This window comes from Dermatophagoides farinae, chromosome 8 (genome assembly GCF_024713945.1).
Source record: "Dermatophagoides farinae isolate YC_2012a chromosome 8, ASM2471394v1, whole genome shotgun sequence".
Taxonomy (NCBI): Eukaryota; Metazoa; Arthropoda; class Arachnida; order Sarcoptiformes; family Pyroglyphidae; genus Dermatophagoides; species Dermatophagoides farinae.
In genome coordinates this window covers 65,015-86,974 of record NC_134684.1, presented here as the reverse complement: position 1 = coordinate 86,974, position 21,960 = coordinate 65,015, and the positions used below count along the sequence as shown (strand labels likewise).

At 37.1% G+C, this 21,960-nt stretch overlaps 5 protein-coding genes across 5 annotated transcripts; all 5 read right to left on the bottom strand.

Annotated features, from left to right (window-relative positions):
• Positions 1 to 10: 10 nt before the first annotated feature.
• Positions 11 to 20,021, bottom strand: LOC124496216 (uncharacterized). The gene is given in 14 exon segments (XM_075733231.1): positions 11 to 810; positions 876 to 1,161; positions 1,222 to 1,370; positions 1,431 to 2,425; positions 2,492 to 2,860; positions 3,436 to 3,543; positions 3,624 to 4,844; positions 4,912 to 5,356; positions 5,414 to 6,068; positions 6,070 to 7,183; positions 9,080 to 9,440; positions 16,989 to 17,929; positions 17,987 to 19,094; positions 19,152 to 20,021. Coding segments are annotated over 14 exon segments (8,550 nt in total). The 5' UTR covers positions 19,848 to 20,021; the 3' UTR covers positions 11 to 708.
• Positions 11,501 to 12,618, bottom strand: LOC124496230 (uncharacterized). Its single transcript, XM_047059730.2, has 2 exons — positions 12,366 to 12,618; positions 11,501 to 12,300 (listed from the first exon to the last, which is right to left on the bottom strand). Exons 1-2 carry the CDS (start codon positions 12,554 to 12,556, stop codon positions 11,742 to 11,744), a joined length of 750 nt encoding a protein of 249 aa, XP_046915686.2. The 5' UTR covers positions 12,557 to 12,618; the 3' UTR covers positions 11,501 to 11,741.
• Positions 12,679 to 14,557, bottom strand: LOC124496224 (cytochrome P450 3A4). The gene is made up of 3 exons (XM_047059724.2): positions 14,135 to 14,557; positions 13,471 to 14,077; positions 12,679 to 13,409 (listed from the first exon to the last, which is right to left on the bottom strand). The coding sequence occupies exons 1-3, from the start codon at positions 14,477 to 14,479 to the stop codon at positions 12,718 to 12,720; spliced, it is 1,644 nt and encodes a 547-aa protein (XP_046915680.1). The 5' UTR covers positions 14,480 to 14,557; the 3' UTR covers positions 12,679 to 12,717.
• On the bottom strand, positions 14,730 to 16,624 carry LOC124496225 (cytochrome P450 3A8). The gene is made up of 2 exons (XM_047059725.2): positions 16,220 to 16,624; positions 14,730 to 16,154 (listed from the first exon to the last, which is right to left on the bottom strand). Exons 1-2 carry the CDS (start codon positions 16,562 to 16,564, stop codon positions 14,856 to 14,858), a joined length of 1,644 nt encoding a protein of 547 aa, XP_046915681.2. The 5' UTR covers positions 16,565 to 16,624; the 3' UTR covers positions 14,730 to 14,855.
• Positions 19,971 to 21,890, bottom strand: LOC124496227 (MFS-type transporter SLC18B1). Its single transcript, XM_047059726.2, has 2 exons — positions 21,370 to 21,890; positions 19,971 to 21,307 (listed from the first exon to the last, which is right to left on the bottom strand). The coding sequence occupies exons 1-2, from the start codon at positions 21,614 to 21,616 to the stop codon at positions 20,013 to 20,015; spliced, it is 1,542 nt and encodes a 513-aa protein (XP_046915682.2). The 5' UTR covers positions 21,617 to 21,890; the 3' UTR covers positions 19,971 to 20,012.
• Between the last annotated feature and the right edge of the window lie 70 nt (positions 21,891 to 21,960).

Here is a 21,960-nt window from a genome sequence, read left to right as displayed (position 1 = left end):
TTGAGCAAAATTTAGATAGGTAGTAGTTTTTATTCGTAGTTGAATGAATAATAAAATATTACAGTTTACAGTTTAATAATTATTATTATCATCATTATCATATCATTATATAAGGATACACTACTATTAGATAAATGAATGCAATACAGTAAAACATTTGAATAGAAAGCAGCCACCACGTACAATATAGTCTAATGAAGTAGTTGAATGCAAACTATCATCATATCATGCTATTCTGTTTCAGTGCGGTATTGTATGAGTCTTGACAATTTCGGATTTGATTTCCATTCTAAAAAGCGTCGAAATGAATGTCAATATGATGTGATTGAGTTTAATTTGTTCAGCAATTCAATTGGTAATATTCTTCTGCCAATTAGTAAATGTGGATCATCAATAAGTGTAAATGAGAAAAAATAAAAATAAAGATAAAAATAAATCTAGTCATCATCATCATATGATTATTGTTGTATGTAGGATTAGATGAACATTCTCAAATCTTCAAAATTTTATCAATCCGGAGAATAAAGCATAGCAGGGCTTTCAAAACTTGCAGTACCGGGCCATGAAAAAAAAATCATCATTCCAATTGAAATATCAGTATTCAACGTTGTTTTTGCAAAAAAAAAAAAAAAAAAGTTTTTTAGAAATGCGCAAGTATAACGAAGCTGGCAGTGTTTATCTTCAATGATTGAATGGAGTAAGCAATGTTCAACTTGGTGTTGTTGCTTCGACAACGACTAATCGTCGTGGATCACTTTCTTTTGGTTGTACGGTTGGTGAATACAAATCCGATGGTGCATCACCGACTCCCTGTAAACAATGGATGAAAAGTGAATGAATAATGAATATTTTAAACTTTCAAATCCAATACATACTCTTCGTTTGATTGTCTCCAACATGCCGCAAATATTTCGATAAGTTCCCGGTGAAACGTGTCTCCTAAGAAACTTATCAAACAATGGATGTTGCATCAATGCGGCAAATATTCGCCGGCCAAAATATCGAGTATGCGATGAATGATCTTGGATGAAACGAGCTGCCGCCGGCAATAAATTTTCACCAATATCACGAGGTCCAAGCAGACACTTCATTGGACCCATTTTTTCGACTAAAGCGGAAAGAAATTGTGCAGACGAACGCCTCACATGAGTATTGCGGTGACTATAGTGAAAAGAGATGAAAACAATAATAATTGAACCTTATGGAGAATAATAATCAAACCTTGAACCAAATGTAATTAAAGCCAAGGCTGCACGTGTCTGTGGCATAGATTCAATCATCAATTGTAGAGCTCGATCAATATCTTCACGAATGAACACGGAATTTTCAATCACTTTATGCAGTAATGCTTGAGTAAGAATGTCAAGTTCCTATAAAAACGAGAATATTCGACACATCAACAGGATGGATATGAGAATATCGTCACTCACCGGTTCGATCTGTGATCGAAGTTTTGAAAACAATTCACCAATAGTAAATATGGCGGAACGTGCAACTGTCGATCGAAGATTACGAGTTTCGCCAGCCAATGCCAACGAAATCTGATGTTGATCACGAATCAAATGATGAGGATGGAATGTTGCTAATCGTACTACGGCTAACATTCCTTCCACTTTGGTCGTCCAAGCATGATCACGTAAGGCAATGACAGCAGCCTTGACAGCATCGTATGGGTTATCAAAAGGTCCTTCCGTACGAGCGACATTGCCCAGAATGTGCTGAATATTAGCATTCATAGGAATGGCTGGTGTAGTCTTTATATAAAGCTGTTGCACCGGTTTCGACATTCTACGAGATACAGGTGGTGCCGCTGGTCCGGTCTTTGTTACAGTGGGTGGTTTCGATTTGGCAGTCGTCGTTTGTGCCAATTTCGAATCAACATTCCCTTTGGGTGATGATTCAGTGGGCCTACCAGAATCGTCCACATTCTTAATCGATTCTTCGGGTTTCGATTCAGCATTAGAAGTAGGTTGTTCTTGTTGTTCATCATCATTATCGGTATGAGAAGACTGTGAAGGCGGTGATGGTGGTGGTGGTGGTGGTGGTGGTGATGATGATGTTGATGATGGTAATGGTGGGAGTGACGACGAAACTTCATAACTTTGTTTCAACGATGTGGATTGCACGGATGGCGTTGATGGTTGAATACTGACTGTTGGGATTTTCGCTTGAGGTTTTGCTTCAATTTGGTTAGCATCATTGACATTTTCGGTTGACTGTTCGATGGCATTATTGTCCAAGGATTGCTGATTCTTTTCCTCTTGAATGACTTGTTCCCACATTCCCAATTCTTGAATGACTTCATCGCTGATTACTTGTGGATTGTCTTGTGCATTCTGATGAGCATGAAGGTGTTGATCATTTTCTGTCGATGAATCCGTTCGTATTGATGGCATAGAAAATGATCGTTCCAATGGTAGTGGTTCTGAATCCAATTGATTTGATGATTCCTGTTTAGGCAAATTGTTTTCATTTTCATCTCTATTATTACTTGAACGTTTGATGTTTTTCAAAGTTCCATTGACTTGTCCACCTTGTAAGATTTGTTTGGAATGTTGACCAGAATCATTAGCGCTTGGCTTTGAATCGACAATCCTTTCTGGTTTGTGTCTTTTTGATTCGTGGTCTCGGTCTCGATCTATATCGGGATCTGGATCTTGATCCGAGCCGGAAATAAAACCGGATCGTTTCATTATTGACATCATATTTTTTTGTTGAAGCTGTGAAAGATCATGATAAGAATTGGAAAGGCCATTGGCAATATAATAATGGTAATAATATGAAGGCGATAAAAAACCAGGTGGTGCAAATGTGGCCGCCGGTAGGGTAAATGGTGGCAACGGTGAAAGTCCATAATAAACTATATTGGTGATAAAAATCAAATTATTATGCGATAAGAATACATTAACATTATGAAATTAGAGAATAACATCATGACATATCAGCCAGAATGTATATATAGACAGGATGGGTTTCACATTTTAATCCATAAAGTGATTATGAGACAATATGACTGAATAGAGGTGAATGAACTGTTTCCACTGCTTTGTTTGTTCTGATTCAAACAGGGGCTATAGATGAATGAATTCACTAAACGTGACTAGATATCATATAAGCTGCATTTCCGGGTAACTAGTTGAAAAGTATGAATTCCTATCTTTATGACTGAGTAGCAATCGCAAAGAATTTATCGTAGATATTTGTATTTCCGCAATCACCTTTTTTTACGTTTCACTACTCCTAAACATGTCGGTTATGTCGGCAAAAATGGGGTAAATGAATAATTCATGCAATCAATACAAGAAATGAGACAAGTACAGCTTGCATAGATTAATTCATTGTTTCTTTTCAAACTGCAAGTTGCCATCAGTGTTGAGCATTAGTTAGTTATCACTTGTATGATTAAATTGGATTTGGCAATATAACCAGACTTACTACTTGAACCCGGTCGAGATCCATATGGTCGTCCAGCGCCACTTAACAATGAAATATCGGCCATCTGTTTTTTGAAACGACCAAAATATTGTCGCCAAGCTTCGAGACCTATGATGTGAAAAAAGAAAACATTAAAATTAATGAAATAAATAGATAAATAGATAAATAGATCTTCAGAGTAATTTTACTTTCGGTCGACGAGCGACGAAACCACTGAGCATCTGCCAGATCAGAATCATCCACAGATTCACCTCGTACTAAACGCTCGATAAATTGATCACGTCTTGCTTTATGTTTACCGTATGGACGGAATTCTTGGCTAGTTTTTGATCGATGTAATTGTGGTGCTTCCAAACAATGAAATCGTTGCTCAATTTCTTGTTGCTGTTGGCGATCGGAAAAATTTCTTAATGGACTGGGCGGATCCTGAGCCATGCCATCTGGATCGATTGTCTTGCGAGACGAAGAATGTTGCTGAGTTTGAGGTTTCGATCGAGATCGGCTACGAATCTTCACCGATTTATGTGCGTCTGGTTCGGGCGATGTCGAAGAACGATTGTGACGAAGACGATGATGATGGTGGTGGTGTGATTGAACACCACCGACGGTTACTTTACTTTTCACTGGAGGTGGTATATCTTCGGAATCTGGTGAATTTAACAATCGTTGTTGTTGAATTGTCATTCTCTCTTGACAAGATTCAGGTTTCAATGTAGCTGGTGATGAATCATTTGTTCGTGGAGGTTCGGATGATTCTGATGATAAATCTTCGCAATTTTTTGATGGAAATTTCGGTGCCACTACAACGGTGGGTGTATTCAAGGGTGGCACATTAATTGGTGGTGTAGTTGGTCCAAGGGCAATCCACTCAAGATCAGCATCGTAAATGCGACGATAATACCAGGATTCGCTTGAGGTTGGCACCCTAAGCACATAGTGTACATTACCATCAGGCCCAACACGAGCAAGTGAACGACGAGCCAATCTAGCCTGTATCGATGCAATCAATCGATCGAAATCAATTGCAGTCAACGTAGTTTCCAGTGAATGAACGGCTGTCATCAATGATCCTAGTTTATGTGGCCCAAGTGCTTGAGCTAACGTGGCCACACATTCTAAGGAAGCCAATCGAACTAACGAACGGCGATCGATGAGCAATGGAGCGATATCGAAACATAATTTTGGCAGATTCAAACGACTTCTGGGAAAGGTCGCTATCGAGGCATTGACACGATTGGCCATTTCTTCACGTAGCTTTGAAGCCGATGTGAATGCCAATGGTTGTTGGTGTTGAGCTGATGACGAAACATGTTTGAACAATAGATCCAACATTTCCTGTGGACAATATCTTGTCATCATCTGATGAAATACTTTGATGACAGAATCACGTATCACAATTCGATTGTCACCTGTTGATGAATTAAATTGTTGTATTAGAAAAGAGAAGATGGGAAATTTTTAATGATTAATAATTACCCAATCGTTGTGACAACAGTAGAATTAGTTGCGATAAATGAGGATGTATCCGTAGCTTGAAACGCTCTGTCAACAATTCTATGATATCCAATGTCCAAAGTATAACTTTGAAATTGGATGAACTATCCAATAAGAGTTGTGAGACGAATACAGATAGAAATTCATCCATATGAGGCAATAATAGTAAAAGATGGTCATTCGGTGCATCACGGACAATGCGAACTATGGCCTGAACGGCGGCAAATTGTTCCTCAGCAATCGATGATAATGCCTGATAGATCAATACACGAGGAAATATTCCGAATCGAAGCAAATGTGGATTGGCAACCAACGATGCTGCTGTCGGCGGGTAAAGAATGGGCGATGTAGTTGCTGCTGCCAATGTGGTAGGATGATACAACGAATCATGATAATATGAGTGGTGATAATATGGCAACAAATAATGCTAAAAAGAATTAGAATTTCATTAAATGAGTGAATCGATTTCAAAGTACAATCATACCTTCATGGTAGGAATATATTCAATGTTTGCCAATGTATCGGCATCTAATTGTGTCAACGAAGCTAGCGAACCTTGTGGGATAAAATTCGTAGTTGATGCAGCAGCAGCAGCCATTTTCGTATCGGTTGTATCATCGGCCAATTGATTGTTTCTAGTGTTAGCGATTGAGCGATTTTGATGAGCAACGATATCATCTTCATCACTCGACAACGTTCGAGATGTATGTGATGATCCGGGTGAATCTTGTGTTGTTTTTAATACCGATAATGTTGTTGGCTTTTTGGCGATTTTTGGACCAATGACAGTTGAAATGCTTCCTTTTCGATAGCCATTGGCGAATGTAACTTGTCTAGTGGGATTCAAAGATGATGATGTCTGTTTGCTTGAACGATTCGAATGTTGTTGCAGCTTAGTATTATTGTTACGATTGACAGTTGTTCCATCAGCAACTATGGACAAACGTCGTCCTTGTCCACCGCTAGTTTTCACCATGTTTTCGGCGTCGTCGTCGTTGTCGTTAGAATTGTGATTAGTTTTGAAATCTGGCTCTTGTCCATGCCCACATCGTTGATCATCAGTAATATCATTTGAATAAAGGGAAGATTCGTCTTCTTGACTTACTCCTGTTCCATCATCATCATTGTTATTATTGTGAATGAGCCAATGGATTCGCCTCCTGCACCTGATTCTGTTCCTCTTTTTCTTTGGTTGTTATTAGCCGTTGTTCTAGTTGTTGCTGTTGGTCATAGTTTGATAATGGTTTCCCTGGTTTCGATAGTTTGTTGTCATTTTCGTTGTTCGTTACGAGTTTGCATTGCTGAGTCGTACGCACTGCTGGACCTTCATGATCCATCATTGCAGTATCCAAAGTAGTAGAGGCAACATAAGGATCACCGTTGATCGTGGCTGCCGCCGTTATCGACTGTCGTCGAATCATATCTTTTTGGTAGTTAATATTTGGAAGTACATCCATTATTCGGTTATTATTTAATGAATCCAGATTCTGGCATTCACCATGGCGATCATCATCATAATAATCCTTTTTGTCCTGTTCTTGTCGTTGGTTGCTGCGGTAATTATAATGAGGATGATCCAGATTAGCTAATAATAATACTTGTTCTTGCTCTCGGTTGCTGAAAGTGTCGGCCGCCTCTTTTTCGACCCATTTCTTGGTTCGTAGTTCTTCATTTTCGAGTGAACGTTCCTCCCCATTAGCAGTAGCAACAGGATAATCTCTATGAATTTCCGTCCGGTCGTCATGTGATTGCTGTTGACCATCATCATTATTATCATTTTCATGTGATGGTGAAATTAAATCATCTCGAACATCATGGTTAGTATGATCATTCACGATGGCCTGATTTTCATCATCATCATCATCATTATAATTATCATAATCATCATTTTCAGTAAACATTTGTTCGTTGGCCCAATGACGGATTGATGGGTGACTAGAAGCACCATTCAACATCATCATCATCATTTCTTGTTCCGGTTCCAGGTCATATTCTTCTTCCATAATGGGTAGATTAGTAGTGAATCTACGATTATCCACAGTAGATATTATTTGTCCAACTGGACCTTGTCCTGGTTTCATTTTGTTATTAGCGTTTTGTTGTTGTTTATCATCCACTGTTTTTGAATTATTTGGTTTGTTACTATTAATTGTGTTCGCATTTGAGTATCTTCGCGATCCTTTTGATCCACGTCGTTGTTGTTGATTGTTTGTGGTGGTTGCTGTTGATGATGAATCGATAAACGTATGCAATCCTATTGTAGAAAGTGTTATATAGCAAGATGGATTAATGAATCTGGAGTGAATGAGAATAATATTAATTATGACAAACAATTCACCGAACCAACCATGATCGTGGTGATTGAATAAGGTTAAACGTCATCAATCATCATGTTTTTTGTTTTGTTTTCTGATTGTAACGATTTCATCTTCAACTACCTGAGCATAACAGAGTGACAGTTTCATTTGGCAAATCAGGTCAACACAACTGAAATATTCTAATTGAGATTACTTTTTGTTGTTGTTGTTGTTGTTGTTGTTGTTTATCACCATGTACCCATTTTATAATTGATAATTGTGGTCATCACATCATGAGAAATGGGGGCGAAAACAAAAACAAAGTCATCAATCCAAATCATAATCACTATGAAATGAGATATTGTTAATGGACATTAGACTGTAGATTTTCAAATAGAATGGATTCATCAATAATTCAGCATAGAAATCAACACTAGCCAAATTCGTTTCTTTCGTTAATTGGCAATGTGCCGCTAGGATACGTAACCAACGTTATCTTTCTCTCTTCTGATTGATTTATTGAGCAGAACAAATGATCGATATGAATCGATAATTGAAAACATATACATGATAGTTCAATACAAACTGAAATCTAGGTTAGAGTGACGAGAGACTGTTCAATTCTGGCATTAAATAGATTCGTTCATTGACAAGTCATTAAAGGAAAGACAATCACATTATTTATAGCCGAAAATGATTTACGATTATGACCAAAACACTGGAATGACATTAACATGGCAATGATCAATTTGAACTGAAATCGAAGAGAAAATAATAATAAATTTATTTAAGAATACCAACCAGATTCATCTGGTTGTTGTTGATAGGCAATAATAAAAATATTAATATATATGCATAATGATCAGTCCTTGAGTAGTCGGAAAGATTCGACCACGGACCAAATGGTGAGTGAGAGTTGGATAGATTGGTGCGTGCCTAGAATTATTCGTTTGTTGTTGATTGATTCGAGGTTCATACATGAGTAACGTAACTTGATTTCATTTCGTTTCATTTGGTTTCATAACCATCAGCAACTCATTGCATAATTATAGAGGTTTATCCAGAATGATGATGGTGATATACATATTCTATAGAATCTAGATTGTAAATTGTAAATTGTATTGCTATTGTGATTATGGATTTCAATGAAATTTTTCCATCTCAAGGTTGATACAAATGATTGAAAGTGAAAGAAAATCCAGGCAACCAAACAAAACCTTAACAAACTGGATTCTGCAATTCTGTACATAATAATCATGATGATTAAGGATTTCAAGGAGAGACACGCACAAACATGAAATCATATTCAAAAGAGCCAATTATTACAGAGTAGAGAATTGAGAATTGAGAATTGAAAGAAAAATAAAAACTGATTTTTACGATTATGGCAAGGCAGTCTAATTAATTTTGGCAACTTTCTGTCTGGAAAACAGATAACAGATCACAGGTCATTTGACCCAAATAAATAAAAAAGCCTGACATGAACCATTCATCTTGGCCATGTATTGTAATCTTATCATGATGATTGATGTAACCTGGGGTCTCTCAGTCATTACATAACTCACTGATGTAATCTTATCGTGTTTGCTAGAATGCTTATCATGTGACAATTAATGTATTCAATTATAATGTATCTATATTAACTAATGCACAGGTGTAGGTGTTTAAGTTGAATTATTATGATCCTAAGACGATAATATAATGATTAATCATAATATCAAACAATTACAAACAACCGAATCGGATTATGATGAACAAGATAAGCAATATGTGGTTGGTTTGTTTGTTTGTTTGTTGTGAATATTGGTCGGGAGCCATAGCAATGGAATGATAATAGAAAAAGATTGTCATACCCATATTTGCAATATAAACTTGAGGTGATGGTGCCCTCTTCTGTACGGTTTCATAGATAGTGACGGCTTTTTTCGAAATATCACCACCGTCTTGGTCGGATTGGAGACCACACTGGAATAGATATTGATAGAAACGTTTTGAACCAATCAATGAATTGATACGCTCCAGAGCAACATATGTGGGATAAAAAATATGAGGCTTATCCGTCTGTGTACGGACCAACATTTGGCCCAGACTTGAAACTAATGGGCCAAGATTTTCGGCACGAAGTTCATCACGAACAAATAGATGTGGTAAGGCATTCAATGCTCCAAATTGTGTAGCGGTTATCGATGATTCAACACCATGTTCAATGAATGTGGTCATCGTTCGTTGAAGATTGTGCGTACGTGATATGTACAATTGCAAGAAACGAATTGAATTTCGTTGTACGTCAGATGATTCATGACCTATAAGTCATCATATATCAAAAAGAAAAGGTTAATGATATGAGTAATATTCATAGGAGAATACATTTTACCCAATAATGTGATGATTTCGGGCAAAAACGTCCTTCCAAAATAATCTTCTTGACAACCAAGATCCTGAGCATCATATTCAGCATTGGTTGAAGCAGAAGTTAGCAGCTGTTGATTGTTAGAGTTTGCCGATTGTGATTGTTGATCCTGGTTCGCTGCAAGTGATTTCATTGAAATCAAATCGATGATAATCTGTATGCATTCGAGAATTTCATTACGCCGTACGGCAGCAATGAAAACATTGTCAGTGGACAAAGTTTTTCGCAATAATGGTGGTTGTGTTTTGCTATTCGTAGGGATCTGAGCCATCGAGTTCCAACGAACCATCTGATGTGGATGATGATTGTTGGAGCCATTTTGATTGTTTGTAAGATTGCCATCAAGATTGAAATAAATCAAAGTCAATTCAGCGATTATTGACTTGAGAACATCAAAGATTGATGAGATTGTTGAATGATTAAGACGGCTGGGAAATTTCCTCAATAATTTCCTCAGTGATTTTAACGTTTCTAATCGTTGGCCAGAAATGACAAACTGAGCATTCGATACATTCGATGCTTGTATCGATTTCGTTGATGTTCCGAGTGGCTGTTTCAAAAATGACGTATTCTGTGTCTTTGATTGCCGTAATAATCGAAGATGTGAATTCAATTCAAACCAATCCATAGTTTTAAAAACAACATTTGAATGATAGAAAACGAAAACGAACAAAAATCACAGGCATTTGATTTGTCGATAGCGACCAAACTCGAATCACATAAATGATGAACAAGAATGTTTTTACAAAATCTCAATATGATTGTCGCCGGTATTCGAACAACAATGATAATACCGACGCCTTGGCTATATTTGAAATTTGGAAAGCGGATAATAACCCTGTCAGTGGTGGTGGATAGTAGTCGGCCTCCATCTCCTAGTTGGATATCAATTTGAATGAACAAGAGTGGACAACAGAATGGCTAGCAGCAGGGTACCATACATTGACTGGAATATAGATTTGTATCCACATTCAGTACAGTATGGATAGGTCAGTCATTTTCAACCTTTTTTTTGTTGCTATTGATTTGTTAACGATTTTAGTGCCGCGGCACATGGGTTGAGAATGACTGGGATAGGTCGTCATGGTGGTCAGTAACCAGGCGTAGTTGTTGGCTTATCCAATGTATATGATACACCTGAAGAATGATGAAAAATTCTGTTGAATTAATCATTTGTCTCATTTGGCTATTTTTATTGTTATTTTGATTGTTGTCCTCAGCCAGTGGTTGGTAATCAACATATTTGTTGGCAATAAAATGTTTGTTTTCAATTTACACATAATATATGACCAATCTAATGTTTCTAGCACATGGCAAGAAGGTTTGAAGGTCACAATAATCTTTGTTATCGATTCCATCTAGAACAGTGTAATGTTCCAATCCATATATTTGGCTAGCTAGATATGACCATTTGCCAATCACTGCTTATTAGCCATGCAGGATATGGTTTATCCTCATACCTAGACTAATTTAGCATTCGTGTCACCACGTTAATTATATCGCCTGTTCTGAACAGAGAAATTTAAAAATTGCAACACACTATCTCCCCGTTTGCAATCTGGAATGAATTTTTCTCGATTCTAAAAATTTGAAATGTTCACGAGTCAATTTGATGAACCATCAATATGGTGTGTTGTGTTATAGCATAGACATGAAATGACGAGTGAAAAATGATAAGCTCATTATTATGGCTGGTATGATTGAACGAAAATGAAATATAAATATAAACTAGTAGATAGTGGATTGTATTTATATATGACCGACCCTACAGAATAATTAGTGATCACATGCATTAAATACGTAAATGGCCTCGTCCTACTAGCTGGATTAATTGTGAGACAACTTACTACTTCACTTTCATTAATTATTGTTTGCAAGGCACGATTACAATTGTTTATTGTGTATTGTGTATTGTGTTGGTTTTTAATTATTGAACAATCAAGCCTAAAAATAATGCATGGGCTATTTTTTCTCCATTTGTAGTGCCAGATTAGATGAAAAATGTGATAGCAAACTAAAACAAAATGGAATCATAATCATAGTGAAAAGGGTATGATTCAAGTATGTCATTCAATCACTGTTGGCTTGGCTGCAGTGGTAAACAATCAAAAACCAGTTTCCGGTGCCAATTGGGAATATAATCGACTTAGAAATGCTTTAGAAGCAAATCCTTTCGGTTCAAAGTCTTTCGGTGCAACATACATGTCAGGTTGACATTGCAGCAGCTTATCACTTGAATTGAACGCTTCTTGTGGACAGAAAGCATTGACGGAAACAAGTAAATCATTGACTAATTGACTGGCTTTGAAGCCACATTCAGCGTTGATATGTTGGCCAAGGCAATCGACATATTGATTAAATGTACAGCATTGATTCCGGTACCAATATGTGAGATTATCATTCTGTTTGGTTTGCTGGTGGATCCATTCCAAATTCGCTTGTAGTTGTCGAACACAGATATTTCGATATGGTACATCACGTTTAACTTGGTCAACACATTTCGAATGTTTATTGGCTTCACGGCGATATTCTTTGTTACAATGATCGATAGCCAATTGTTGCAGTCGTTCTAAATACAGTCGATTGATCAGACTATCATAGATTGGTGATGCACATTGTTTGGCCCATTTGTGAGCACAATAAGGCGAAAAATCGTGACTAATGCTTCAATTATAAATGATTATATATAATAAATGATTGTGAGAATTTTTGAATCAAAAAAAACTTACAAACAATATTGCTCAAATTGGTCATCATCTACTGGAATGCCCGTAATATGTTGTTGTTGCCAATAAAAATATCGCATTGGATCTAGAAAACATTGAATTAGGCCATCTATTGAACAAAATCGAATCACTTGAACCCAGCCTGGAGATAGTAATAGACAGATGATGAACAATGGAAAAGTGAACGTTTGCATCCTTGAACAAAATGTGCAACAATTGCATCAAACGAATAATGAGTGATTGATTCGAAATCAATTCACTTTCTATTTATATATGGAAAATTTTTTTTCCTCATCAAGAATCGATTGAGGAAAAGTTTGTTCAAATGAAATTCAATTTTAATTTTCAATTTCAATTATCTTTTCTCCACAAACAATGACACATCTCTACTGACAAGAACTCCAGCATTGATGTAAAACTCGAGAGGAATTTTCGTGGCTTTTGGATGCACGCTCATCCGATACATTCGAAATAGATGAACGAGGGCCATTTTCGCTTCCAACAAAGCTAGATTTGCAGCCACACATTTTCTAGGGCCACTTCCGAAAGGCATGAATGCATATTTGTTAAAATGTCCTTTGTAGCCATCGTCGTGTTGAAGAAAACGTTCGGGAATAAATTGTTCAGGATCGGAAAAATTTTTCTCATCCTTATGCAAGTAGATGATTGGTATTCGAATGACATCGCCTTTTTTCACGTCAAACCAGGTTTTCTTGTCACTAGTTTCGAGACGAACATCTTCTGTTGCCATTCTTTCTGTAGTAGTGGCTAACGTTAAAAATCGCATCGTTTCATTCAGCGCAGCATTCAAATATTCGAATCTATTCAATGTATCGAATGTGATCAATTCGTAGGGATCTTTACAACCATCGGTTCGTTCTTGAGCCAATCGATCCAATGTTTCCATGATACTTTGATGGAGTTTTTCCTGTTTATCCGGATGTGTGGCCAGTGCATAACAAGTGTTTGTTATGGTCGTAGCGGTTGTATCATAACCAACAGTGAAAAAAAGGATACATTGGGCAAGCAATTCGTCATTTGTAACATCTATTTGCAATAATCATAAATTATCGATTATCAATTCATTAAATCAACTCAATAATCTTACGTTTGAACGGTATTGCAGAATTGCCATTTTGCTGTTTTTCGTATGCCTTTTGTTCTTGTTCAACTTCAAGAATTAATTCAATGAAATTGGATGCCTTGAACGGTGAATCGGCACTCATTTTTTGAATTCGTTCTCGATTTTTGCGTACAATTTCCAATGAACATTGGCGGAAATAGTCCATGGCATCAGGCTGTAATCTTAGATTTAAAAATTTCAATAATTTGGGCCATTTGAATGCCAACGCAGTAATGAAAGTATCACGCAAGGGAACATCACGACCAAACAATTGTCTGGCGTATTTGATGGCCAAATGATTGGGGTCTTGGAGCGAATTGATTTTAATGCCCATTGAAATCTGAATGATTGTGTCCATGGTGAATGATCCAATAATTTTTTTAACATCCAATGCTGATGAATCTTGAATGTTGTCAATCTTTTCGTTCAAATGTTGACGCATTTTTTCAACATTTTCATCGATACAGTATTTGATTTTACGTAATTTACCCGAACTGAAGGTCGGTGATACAATGGCTCGTAAACGTTTCCATTTTTCATCATTGGTCGTAAACAAAAAATTATCCCAAACCGGATCATAGGTTGTGAAACTCTGGATTTCAACTCAAAATCAATTCGGTTCTCAATGATCAACTTCAATCTAACTTACCCGTCGATTAGCGAATTTAGTGAATTCTCGATTAGTGATGATTTGTGCCAGTTCAGCGTCAGTCACATAGATTGTTGGTTCACTGAACATGGTGCCACCAAATACCTTGCCATATTTTCGTGCCAAATCAATTTCAATCAAATCATAACGTTGACGTCGCAATAGGGTCATGTTTAAACTTGGAATTCGAACATATGGAATGTTTTGTCGACGACATTTTTGCCGAACACGATGTTCATTCCATTCGATCCATGCCCAGATTAGAATGCCAATAATGATCGATACACCGATGGCATAGGAAAGATGGGCACTCCATATGAATCCTACCAATATTGTGGACAACATTGTGGATATATTTTTTTTATTTAATGTGCAAAACTTGATGTAATGTATAATTGTTCCATAGATGCTCTATTTATATGTAAATTGAAAGCAAGATTTTCTGAAAAAACATGATTAAACCAAATGAACCGATAATTAGAGGACAAGGTTCATCCATTGATTGGTATACTTTCTTTCATTATCAAAAAAAATCAAAATCTTCTGACAGACATCGACTGATGTCAAAAACAAATCAATCATCAATTGATTATTATTTAGTGTTTGCAATGTTTATTTTGTTTACGAATGGAATAAATCAAATGCAAGTACAATTTGTCAAGTGCAAAAGTAATGTCTAAACATTCAATCAATCATCATCATCATCATCATTATATGATAATTATAATCTCTGCTCTACACGTAAATAGACATCTTTAGGGAACAATAAATCAGCATTTATATAGAAATCCAACGGAATTTGTGTTTTTGTAGCAACACTCATACGATACGTTCGAAACAGATGGACTAATGCCATTTTCGCCTCCAATATGGCTAGATTTGAAGCTATGCATTTCCTTGGACCACTTCCAAATGGCATGAATGCATATTTGTTGAATCGTTTATTATCATCTTGTTGTTGTTGTGGCATAAATCGTTCTGGAAGAAACTGATTGGGCTGTGAAAAATATTCTGGGTCCATATGTAAACTGAGCATTGGGATACGAATAACATCCCCTTTCTTTACATCGAACCATTTCTTTTTATCACTAGTCTCTACACGTGAATCTTCCGTAGCTATTCGTTCGGTGGCTGAAACTAGTGTTAAAAATCGCATCGTTTCATTCAGTACAGCATTCAAATATTCGAATCTATTCAATGTATCGAATGTGATCAATTCGTAGGGATCTTTACAACCATCGGTTCGTTCTTGAGCCAATTGATCCAATGTTTCCATGATACTTTGATGGAGTTTTTCCTGATTATCCGGATGTGTGGCCAATGCATAACAAGTGTTTGTTATGGTCGTAGCGGTTGTATCATAACCAACAGTGAAAAAGGTAATGCATTGGGCAATCATTTCATCGTTAGTGATATGTTTAAATGGCTTAGCATCTCCATTTGATTGTTGTTGTTGTTGTTGTTTATCGACAGATTCTTGTTCTTGTTCCACTTCCAAAACCAATTCGATAAAATTTGTAGCTTTTTGTGAGCTTTGCTTATTATTCATTTCTTCACGCTTTTTGTGGACAATTTGCAAAACACATTCTTTAAAATGATCAATAGCTTCGCCTTGCAATCGTAAGGGGAGATATTTCAATAATTTGGGGTAGAAAAAAGCTATCGAGAATAAAATGGCATCTTTAACCAGTAAATCATGACCAAATAATTGTCTGGCATATCTGATGAGAGGGGTGTTTGGATCTTCCAATGAATCGATTCTAATGCCCATTGACAACTGAATGATAGTGTCCATTGTGTATGCTCCGACAACATGTTTAATATTGACAATCGGATCTTTTGCAATCTTTTTGTCTAGATTTGCCGCCATCGTCTGATAGGTTTCATCGATGCAAAATTTGAATTTACGCAGTTTGCCAGTAGCGAATGCAGGTGACATGATAGCACGTAAGCGTTTCCATTTTTCATCGTTAGCTGCAAACATAACATTATCCCAAACAGGATCTTGAAGTTCGAATGCCTAAATGAAAATGACAATCAATTTATTATCCACTATTCTCGTTAGTGATCATAAATGATACTTACTCGACGATTAGTGAATTTGGTGAATTCTCGATTACAGACAATCTGTACCAATTCAGCATCGGCCACATAAATGGTCAACTGGTTGAGCATATTCGTACCGAATACTTTGCCATTTTCTTTTACGAATTTAGTTTCGGCAATATCATAACGTTGTTTACGTATTATGGCAATAGTTTGACTCGGCATACGAACATATTTCAGATTTTGTCTTGCACATTGTCGTTTCATCAGATATTCATACAATTCATAATATAATCGGCCAAGTAATGCGATAATGAAGACTGCGGCTATTACATAAAGTAAATAAGGATTCAACATGAATCCCATCAGCATTGAAGACAACATTTTGGCAAATAGTGATTGTATAAACTTGAATAAAGTGCATGTTTTTATATCGATCAATAGATGTGGTGAGAATGTAATTGTTGAATGATTTGCCATCCACTTTAGAATAAATGATGAGGATGATATCAGCTGATATCAACCGATAATCAATAACACGTCTTATGATTTTCAAAATTAAAATAGTCCTAGAAAGTGCATGAACTATCACTATGATTGTCAATTGTCAATTGTCAATTATCAATTGTCAAATATCAATTATCAATTATTACCAATTACCAACTGTAAATGTGCAATGATTTTTATTAAAATCAATCCGATTCAAAACTAGTTAGAATGATAAACATAAAATTGGATATATCACAAGTGTTTTCTTTCAAGAGGATAATGTTGGCGACGAAGGCATGTATGTTCCGCTGACATCAGTCAATTTGGGTGAATGTAGATTAATATGTGCACTGAAACGTTTACCACCTACTTCAACCTCAAAATTTGAGCCCAAAATATAATCATTGGTGATTACGGCATTCGGATCTGGATGGCTTATATAACCAAGGCACACCATTCGACCTAAAGTGAATCCATAGGCTGTAGTTGTAGTCATACCCACTGGCGGTTTGGCATTTGAATCGATTTGATCGGCCAAATAAATCGGCTCATTACCCCAAGGCCATAATGGTTCTTTGTCGATATCGAACGAATCCAATAACAATTGCACATATTTGCGTTTGACGCCTTCTCGTTTTTGTTTGAGTAAAGCTTCTTTGCCAAGGAAATTCTTGTCATAAAACACTCGAAATCCACGACCACATTCCAACGGTGTAGATGTGGAATCTAGATCCTGGCCCCAGAACGCGAAAAACTTTTCTATTCGTAACGAGCGAACACAAATGCTTCCAGCATGTTGGACACCGTATTTGGCGCCAGCACTGACCAATGTATCATAACACTGAACAGCCTGTTGATTGTGCATGTACAGTACGAAACCAAGTTCGCCTGTATGAGAGATATTACATGCCAATACCGGTGTTTTCGACGATCCAATCGGCAATTCTTTGGCCGTGAAGAATGGAAATTGATCCAATTGTTTCGTAAACTTTTCTATGGGTTCCTTTAAAGCCAACGCTGCAGCAACGACAACATCAATCAGCAACAATTTAGCATACGGGCCCATTATACAAATGGCGGTAAAATCATTGGTAACATCGCGAATGGATATCTGATCAACGTCATCCTCCAATACGTTAGATCGTAGCCAGGCCATGCATCGAGTTTGACTTTCTGTTGGACCGATGAGAAAAAAGTTTCGTTCATTTAGACGAATTACGGAGACATCATTTTCGAAACCGCCACGATCGTTTTGCATTCCTTGAAAAAAAAATCAATTAAAGCACTTGATTGAAATAGACGACAATTTAAATTTACCTGTCAATGTGATCGAACCGATTGGCATGTCAACATTGTTTGAGCAAAGATATTGCAATAGTTCCAATGCTTCATCGTGAACAGAGGAAATTTGAAATTTGGCAAAACTTGTGTAATCCAGAATGGCGACACGTTCTCGACAAGCACTGTATTCACGTTTGACAGCATCAAACCAATGTGGTTTACCGAATGATGGCGTCTCGAGAACACGTTCTTCAAGCACACCGCAATCTTCCGATTCTGTTTGATAAGGTTCGGTTTCTTTGCTTAGATAGACGGCAGGTCTTTCATGACCCATGTATTGAGTGAAATAAGCACCGGCTGCTTTTAGTCTGTCATAGAGTGGACTGCGAAGCAATCCATGTCCAGTTTGGTAGCTATTATGAGGCGTAGGAAAGTTGATGTTGTATCGAGCTTTTGCTGGGATTTCACGAAGTCGATCGAACAAAAATATTCGATTCGAATGTAGCGGCATGAAACGTTTAGGATCCAAAGACCAGAAATCATGCTGAAATGAATTTGGTTTGCTCAATATCAATTCCTGCAACAGTTTGGCCGTACCACCGGTCAATGAAGGCCAAACACCAGCAGCGATAATATAGTTTTTGATCTCGGCAACTTCACCTATTAATGGTCGACCATCAGGCGTGAAATTCTCGGGTCGTGCATATAGCTTACGATAATTGGCTTGACGTAATGCTGGAATTCGATTCAGAATCGGATCGAGCAGATAGTAGAAATGATCCCAACGGACGGGTATTTTTGGTATCTCAACATCGACTGGATAATCTTTACTTCGAGATCTATAAAGCTTACGAACAACATTGGAAACTTTTTCATAACCAGTAAGAACAAGTGTTTTATCGGTTCGTTGGTAAACGGTGGTTCGGTTATCAAAATCATTGACAATCGGTATGAGAGAATCAATCGGCTGTCCTGGCATGTTGAATGGTTCAGTTTCCAATAGCTGATGTTCACAAGCCAGTGATGGAACACGTACTTTGGTAAGACTGCATTTTCCTACACTACGACTCATGTAATTGTTGGCTGAATTGACAAAATATTCACATCGAATTCGGGCCACTTCATGTGTAATTGGATGCAATAGCTAAATGAAATTTTCATTAAAAATCGAAAATCGAAAATCAAAAATCGAATCCTATACCTCAATATTGGAAACGCGATCATTGTTGACGTTGATTTTGTTCAAAATAAACTCGTCGAAAAACTGAACACCTTTGGATCGGGCATATTCTTCGAGTTTGTCTTCCTCGGCTCTTCGATCCATCACTACACCATCGAATGGTACATGAATTCCGCATTTAATTTTATTCGTATCGATGAAATTGTGTCTCCGTTTGATTTCTTCGGGCGAAAGTAGTTCCATATCACCACTTTCTTTTGGTATAAACAATTTGGAAATTGAAATCATTCGCTTGAACGATTTGACTCGTTCTTCGGTTTGAGCGAGATAAATTGCTCCACAATTGGTAACATTGTACAAATCGGCACTATGACGAATCAATAAAGAAGAACGAGGATTCGAAACAATCAAATGATTCATGAAAAAACTATTCAAGGTAGAGTAAGAGACCGATTTCTCTTGATCATCACGAGGACCATGGCCACGAACGACGACAACGTTGCCACCACCCAATGTATCACTGAGATGATAGGCCAAAGCTTTCGATACTAATTCGTCGCCATAGATGAGCACTTTGGCTTCGACGGGAACATCCGAAGCCGATTCATAATAGGAGTCGTCATTTGGCAATAAAATTTCAGTCGATTTATTGGCACAAAAACGATTATTCAATATTACATTACGAGTGTGCAAACAATTGATCAAGGTTCGTTGCATTGTAGATGGACAACGAATTCTTTACACTTTGAACCAGTGTTTTGCAAAGTTTTAAATCAGCTGATGATCATCATGATGATGGTGATTCAAATATGATCTATCAATGCAAAGATCATGCGCAGATTTATTTGTTTATATATAAAAGAAGAAGAATCTTGTCATACTTTATTGTTGATTAATTGTGGTTGTGGTAATAGAAACATAGAAACATTGAAGCAATAACAAAATGACAAAAACTATACATTCCAGTACAAACATGACCAATGTGGCATAATGAAAATCTGACCACTGTAACAATGAACCGCCAATAATAGGACCGATGAATCCGCCAAACGAAAGACAAGAGAAAAACATTCCGGATATTAGACCATAGGTTTTTTGATTTTTGGGAAATTTTCGATCATTTATCGTATGATTCAATGCATGTGTGTAAGCAGATACTTGTTTCGAACTGGTTCCGATACCGAATAAAATCATACACACAGATATGGTCCATAATTTTGGTCGAATCGTCCATGTCAGAAATGGTACTGGACCTAAGAACAAAAGTCCGATGCCTGTGATGATCGAACCAGCAATGGCAAAACAAATCAGAAACGACGGGAATTTGTCGCAAACTTTGCCCCAAAACAGTGCAGAAATTGAATATGAAGCTCCAAGAGCGACAAACATTAAGCTCGTATAAAGTGTTTGATTCGAGATTCCTTCATGGCGAATAAACGGTTCCAATGTTGCACCATTGAATCCCATCAATGTGATTGCTGTAATGATGATGAACGCATCTATCAAAACGATTGTGGACGAAAGAAAACGACCTAATGTGACTTGTTGATTTTCCTCTTGAGTTTCGTTGTTAATGGTTGATGATTCGGATGATTCATTTATCGGCACGATCAATGTATTGAATTCTCGATCATCGTTGATGGTGGTGGTATTGTTGTCCATATGTTGTCCATTCAACTGACCGAGTAATTTACCTCGAATAAACAGTTTTTCCACCGGACTACTGATCAATACAACGCCGAAAATGCCAATGATAATGCCATTGGCGAGGAATGGTAATAGAAAGCCACGAAAATTGTATAGAAAACCGCCAATTACCGGACCAGTGATGACTCCAAGCCCGAAAAACATTTCCATGGTGGCAAACATGGTTGCAGTACGATCGGGAAAACAAACACTTATGAATGAATACGAACTGGTGGCAAATGCTGTGGCGCCAAGCGATTCAACAATCCTGAGCACAAAAGCCACTGTTACGAATTCAATTTCAATAGTTAAATAGGTGAGAAATCCGAACACTGTGGTCGCTAAGCCAGTCAAAATCAATCCTAGACCGGACATTCGGTTTGCTTTGAATTTTTCGGCAAAATTTCCGAACAAAAACGATGTGATCAACATGACCAGTTCATAGATGGCGAATATCGATGAATAAATTAACGGTGTGGCTCCTTTTTGTTCTGTGAAGCAAAAGAATGAATTCTCTGGTGATTGAATGAAATGCAAATCCACTGCAACTTACCTGCCTCTTTGGGAAAGAATGGACCTTGTAATGAAACGCCATTTGCGATGAAAAAATTACAAACAGCCAACAGAACGATGATGAATTTGGTTTGCATCGATGTTAGACGATTGTTTTTTCGATCGTCTGCAGTAGTATTGTTGTGATTGCCAGATTCTGATGTAGTGATGACAGTCACATTATTGTTGTTTTCACACACCAGTGCTTGTAGATGATCGGTACAATCAGCTGATTCGGCTAGTGGCATTATGATTCGAAAATTGAAAATGTCATTGGCTATTTGGGTGGAAAAAACTGTTTGAACTTGATCCTGAACCTAAATCCTGACTCAGTGTTATATCACTATGAAGTGATAAAATAACTATCTTGTGCCGACGATCGAATCATCATGTTTCCATGATGATAACATGTTTTGGTAGAAGAAAAATGTGTCCATTTCATTTGATACGCAGCTTTGATTATTATTATATTAATATATAACAAGTTTATGTTTGATGTTTGATGTTTGATAGCGAACATTGTCAAACTGGAAATACGATGATAAATCAGGTTGTGTGGGTGTGTGAATGACAAGTTTCCAAATTTAGTAAT

What these genes read in the sequence shown, in the direction of transcription:
- LOC124496230 (XM_047059730.2), bottom strand. Translation starts at nt 12,556, where the DNA reads ATGCAAACGTTCACTTTTCCATTGTTCATCATCTGTCTATTACTATCT. An exon ending in CAATTTGAGCAATATTGTTT is followed by an intron (nt 12,301 to 12,365) that starts GTAAGTTTTTTT and finishes TTATAATTGAAG; the next exon opens with CATTAGTCACGATTTTTCGC.
- LOC124496224 (XM_047059724.2), bottom strand. Translation starts at nt 14,479, where the DNA reads ATGTTGTCCACAATATTGGTAGGATTCATATGGAGTGCCCATCTTTCC. An exon ending in CTAAATTCGCTAATCGACGG is followed by an intron (nt 14,078 to 14,134) that starts GTAAGTTAGATT and finishes GTTGAAATCCAG; the next exon opens with AGTTTCACAACCTATGATCC. An exon ending in TTCTGCAATACCGTTCAAAC is followed by an intron (nt 13,410 to 13,470) that starts GTAAGATTATTG and finishes TATTGCAAATAG; the next exon opens with ATGTTACAAATGACGAATTG.
- LOC124496225 (XM_047059725.2), bottom strand. Translation starts at nt 16,564, where the DNA reads ATGTTGTCTTCAATGCTGATGGGATTCATGTTGAATCCTTATTTACTT. An exon ending in CCAAATTCACTAATCGTCGA is followed by an intron (nt 16,155 to 16,219) that starts GTAAGTATCATT and finishes ATTTTCATTTAG; the next exon opens with GCATTCGAACTTCAAGATCC.
- LOC124496227 (XM_047059726.2), bottom strand. Translation starts at nt 21,616, where the DNA reads ATGCCACTAGCCGAATCAGCTGATTGTACCGATCATCTACAAGCACTG. An exon ending in ATTCTTTCCCAAAGAGGCAG is followed by an intron (nt 21,308 to 21,369) that starts GTAAGTTGCAGT and finishes TTTGCTTCACAG; the next exon opens with AACAAAAAGGAGCCACACCG.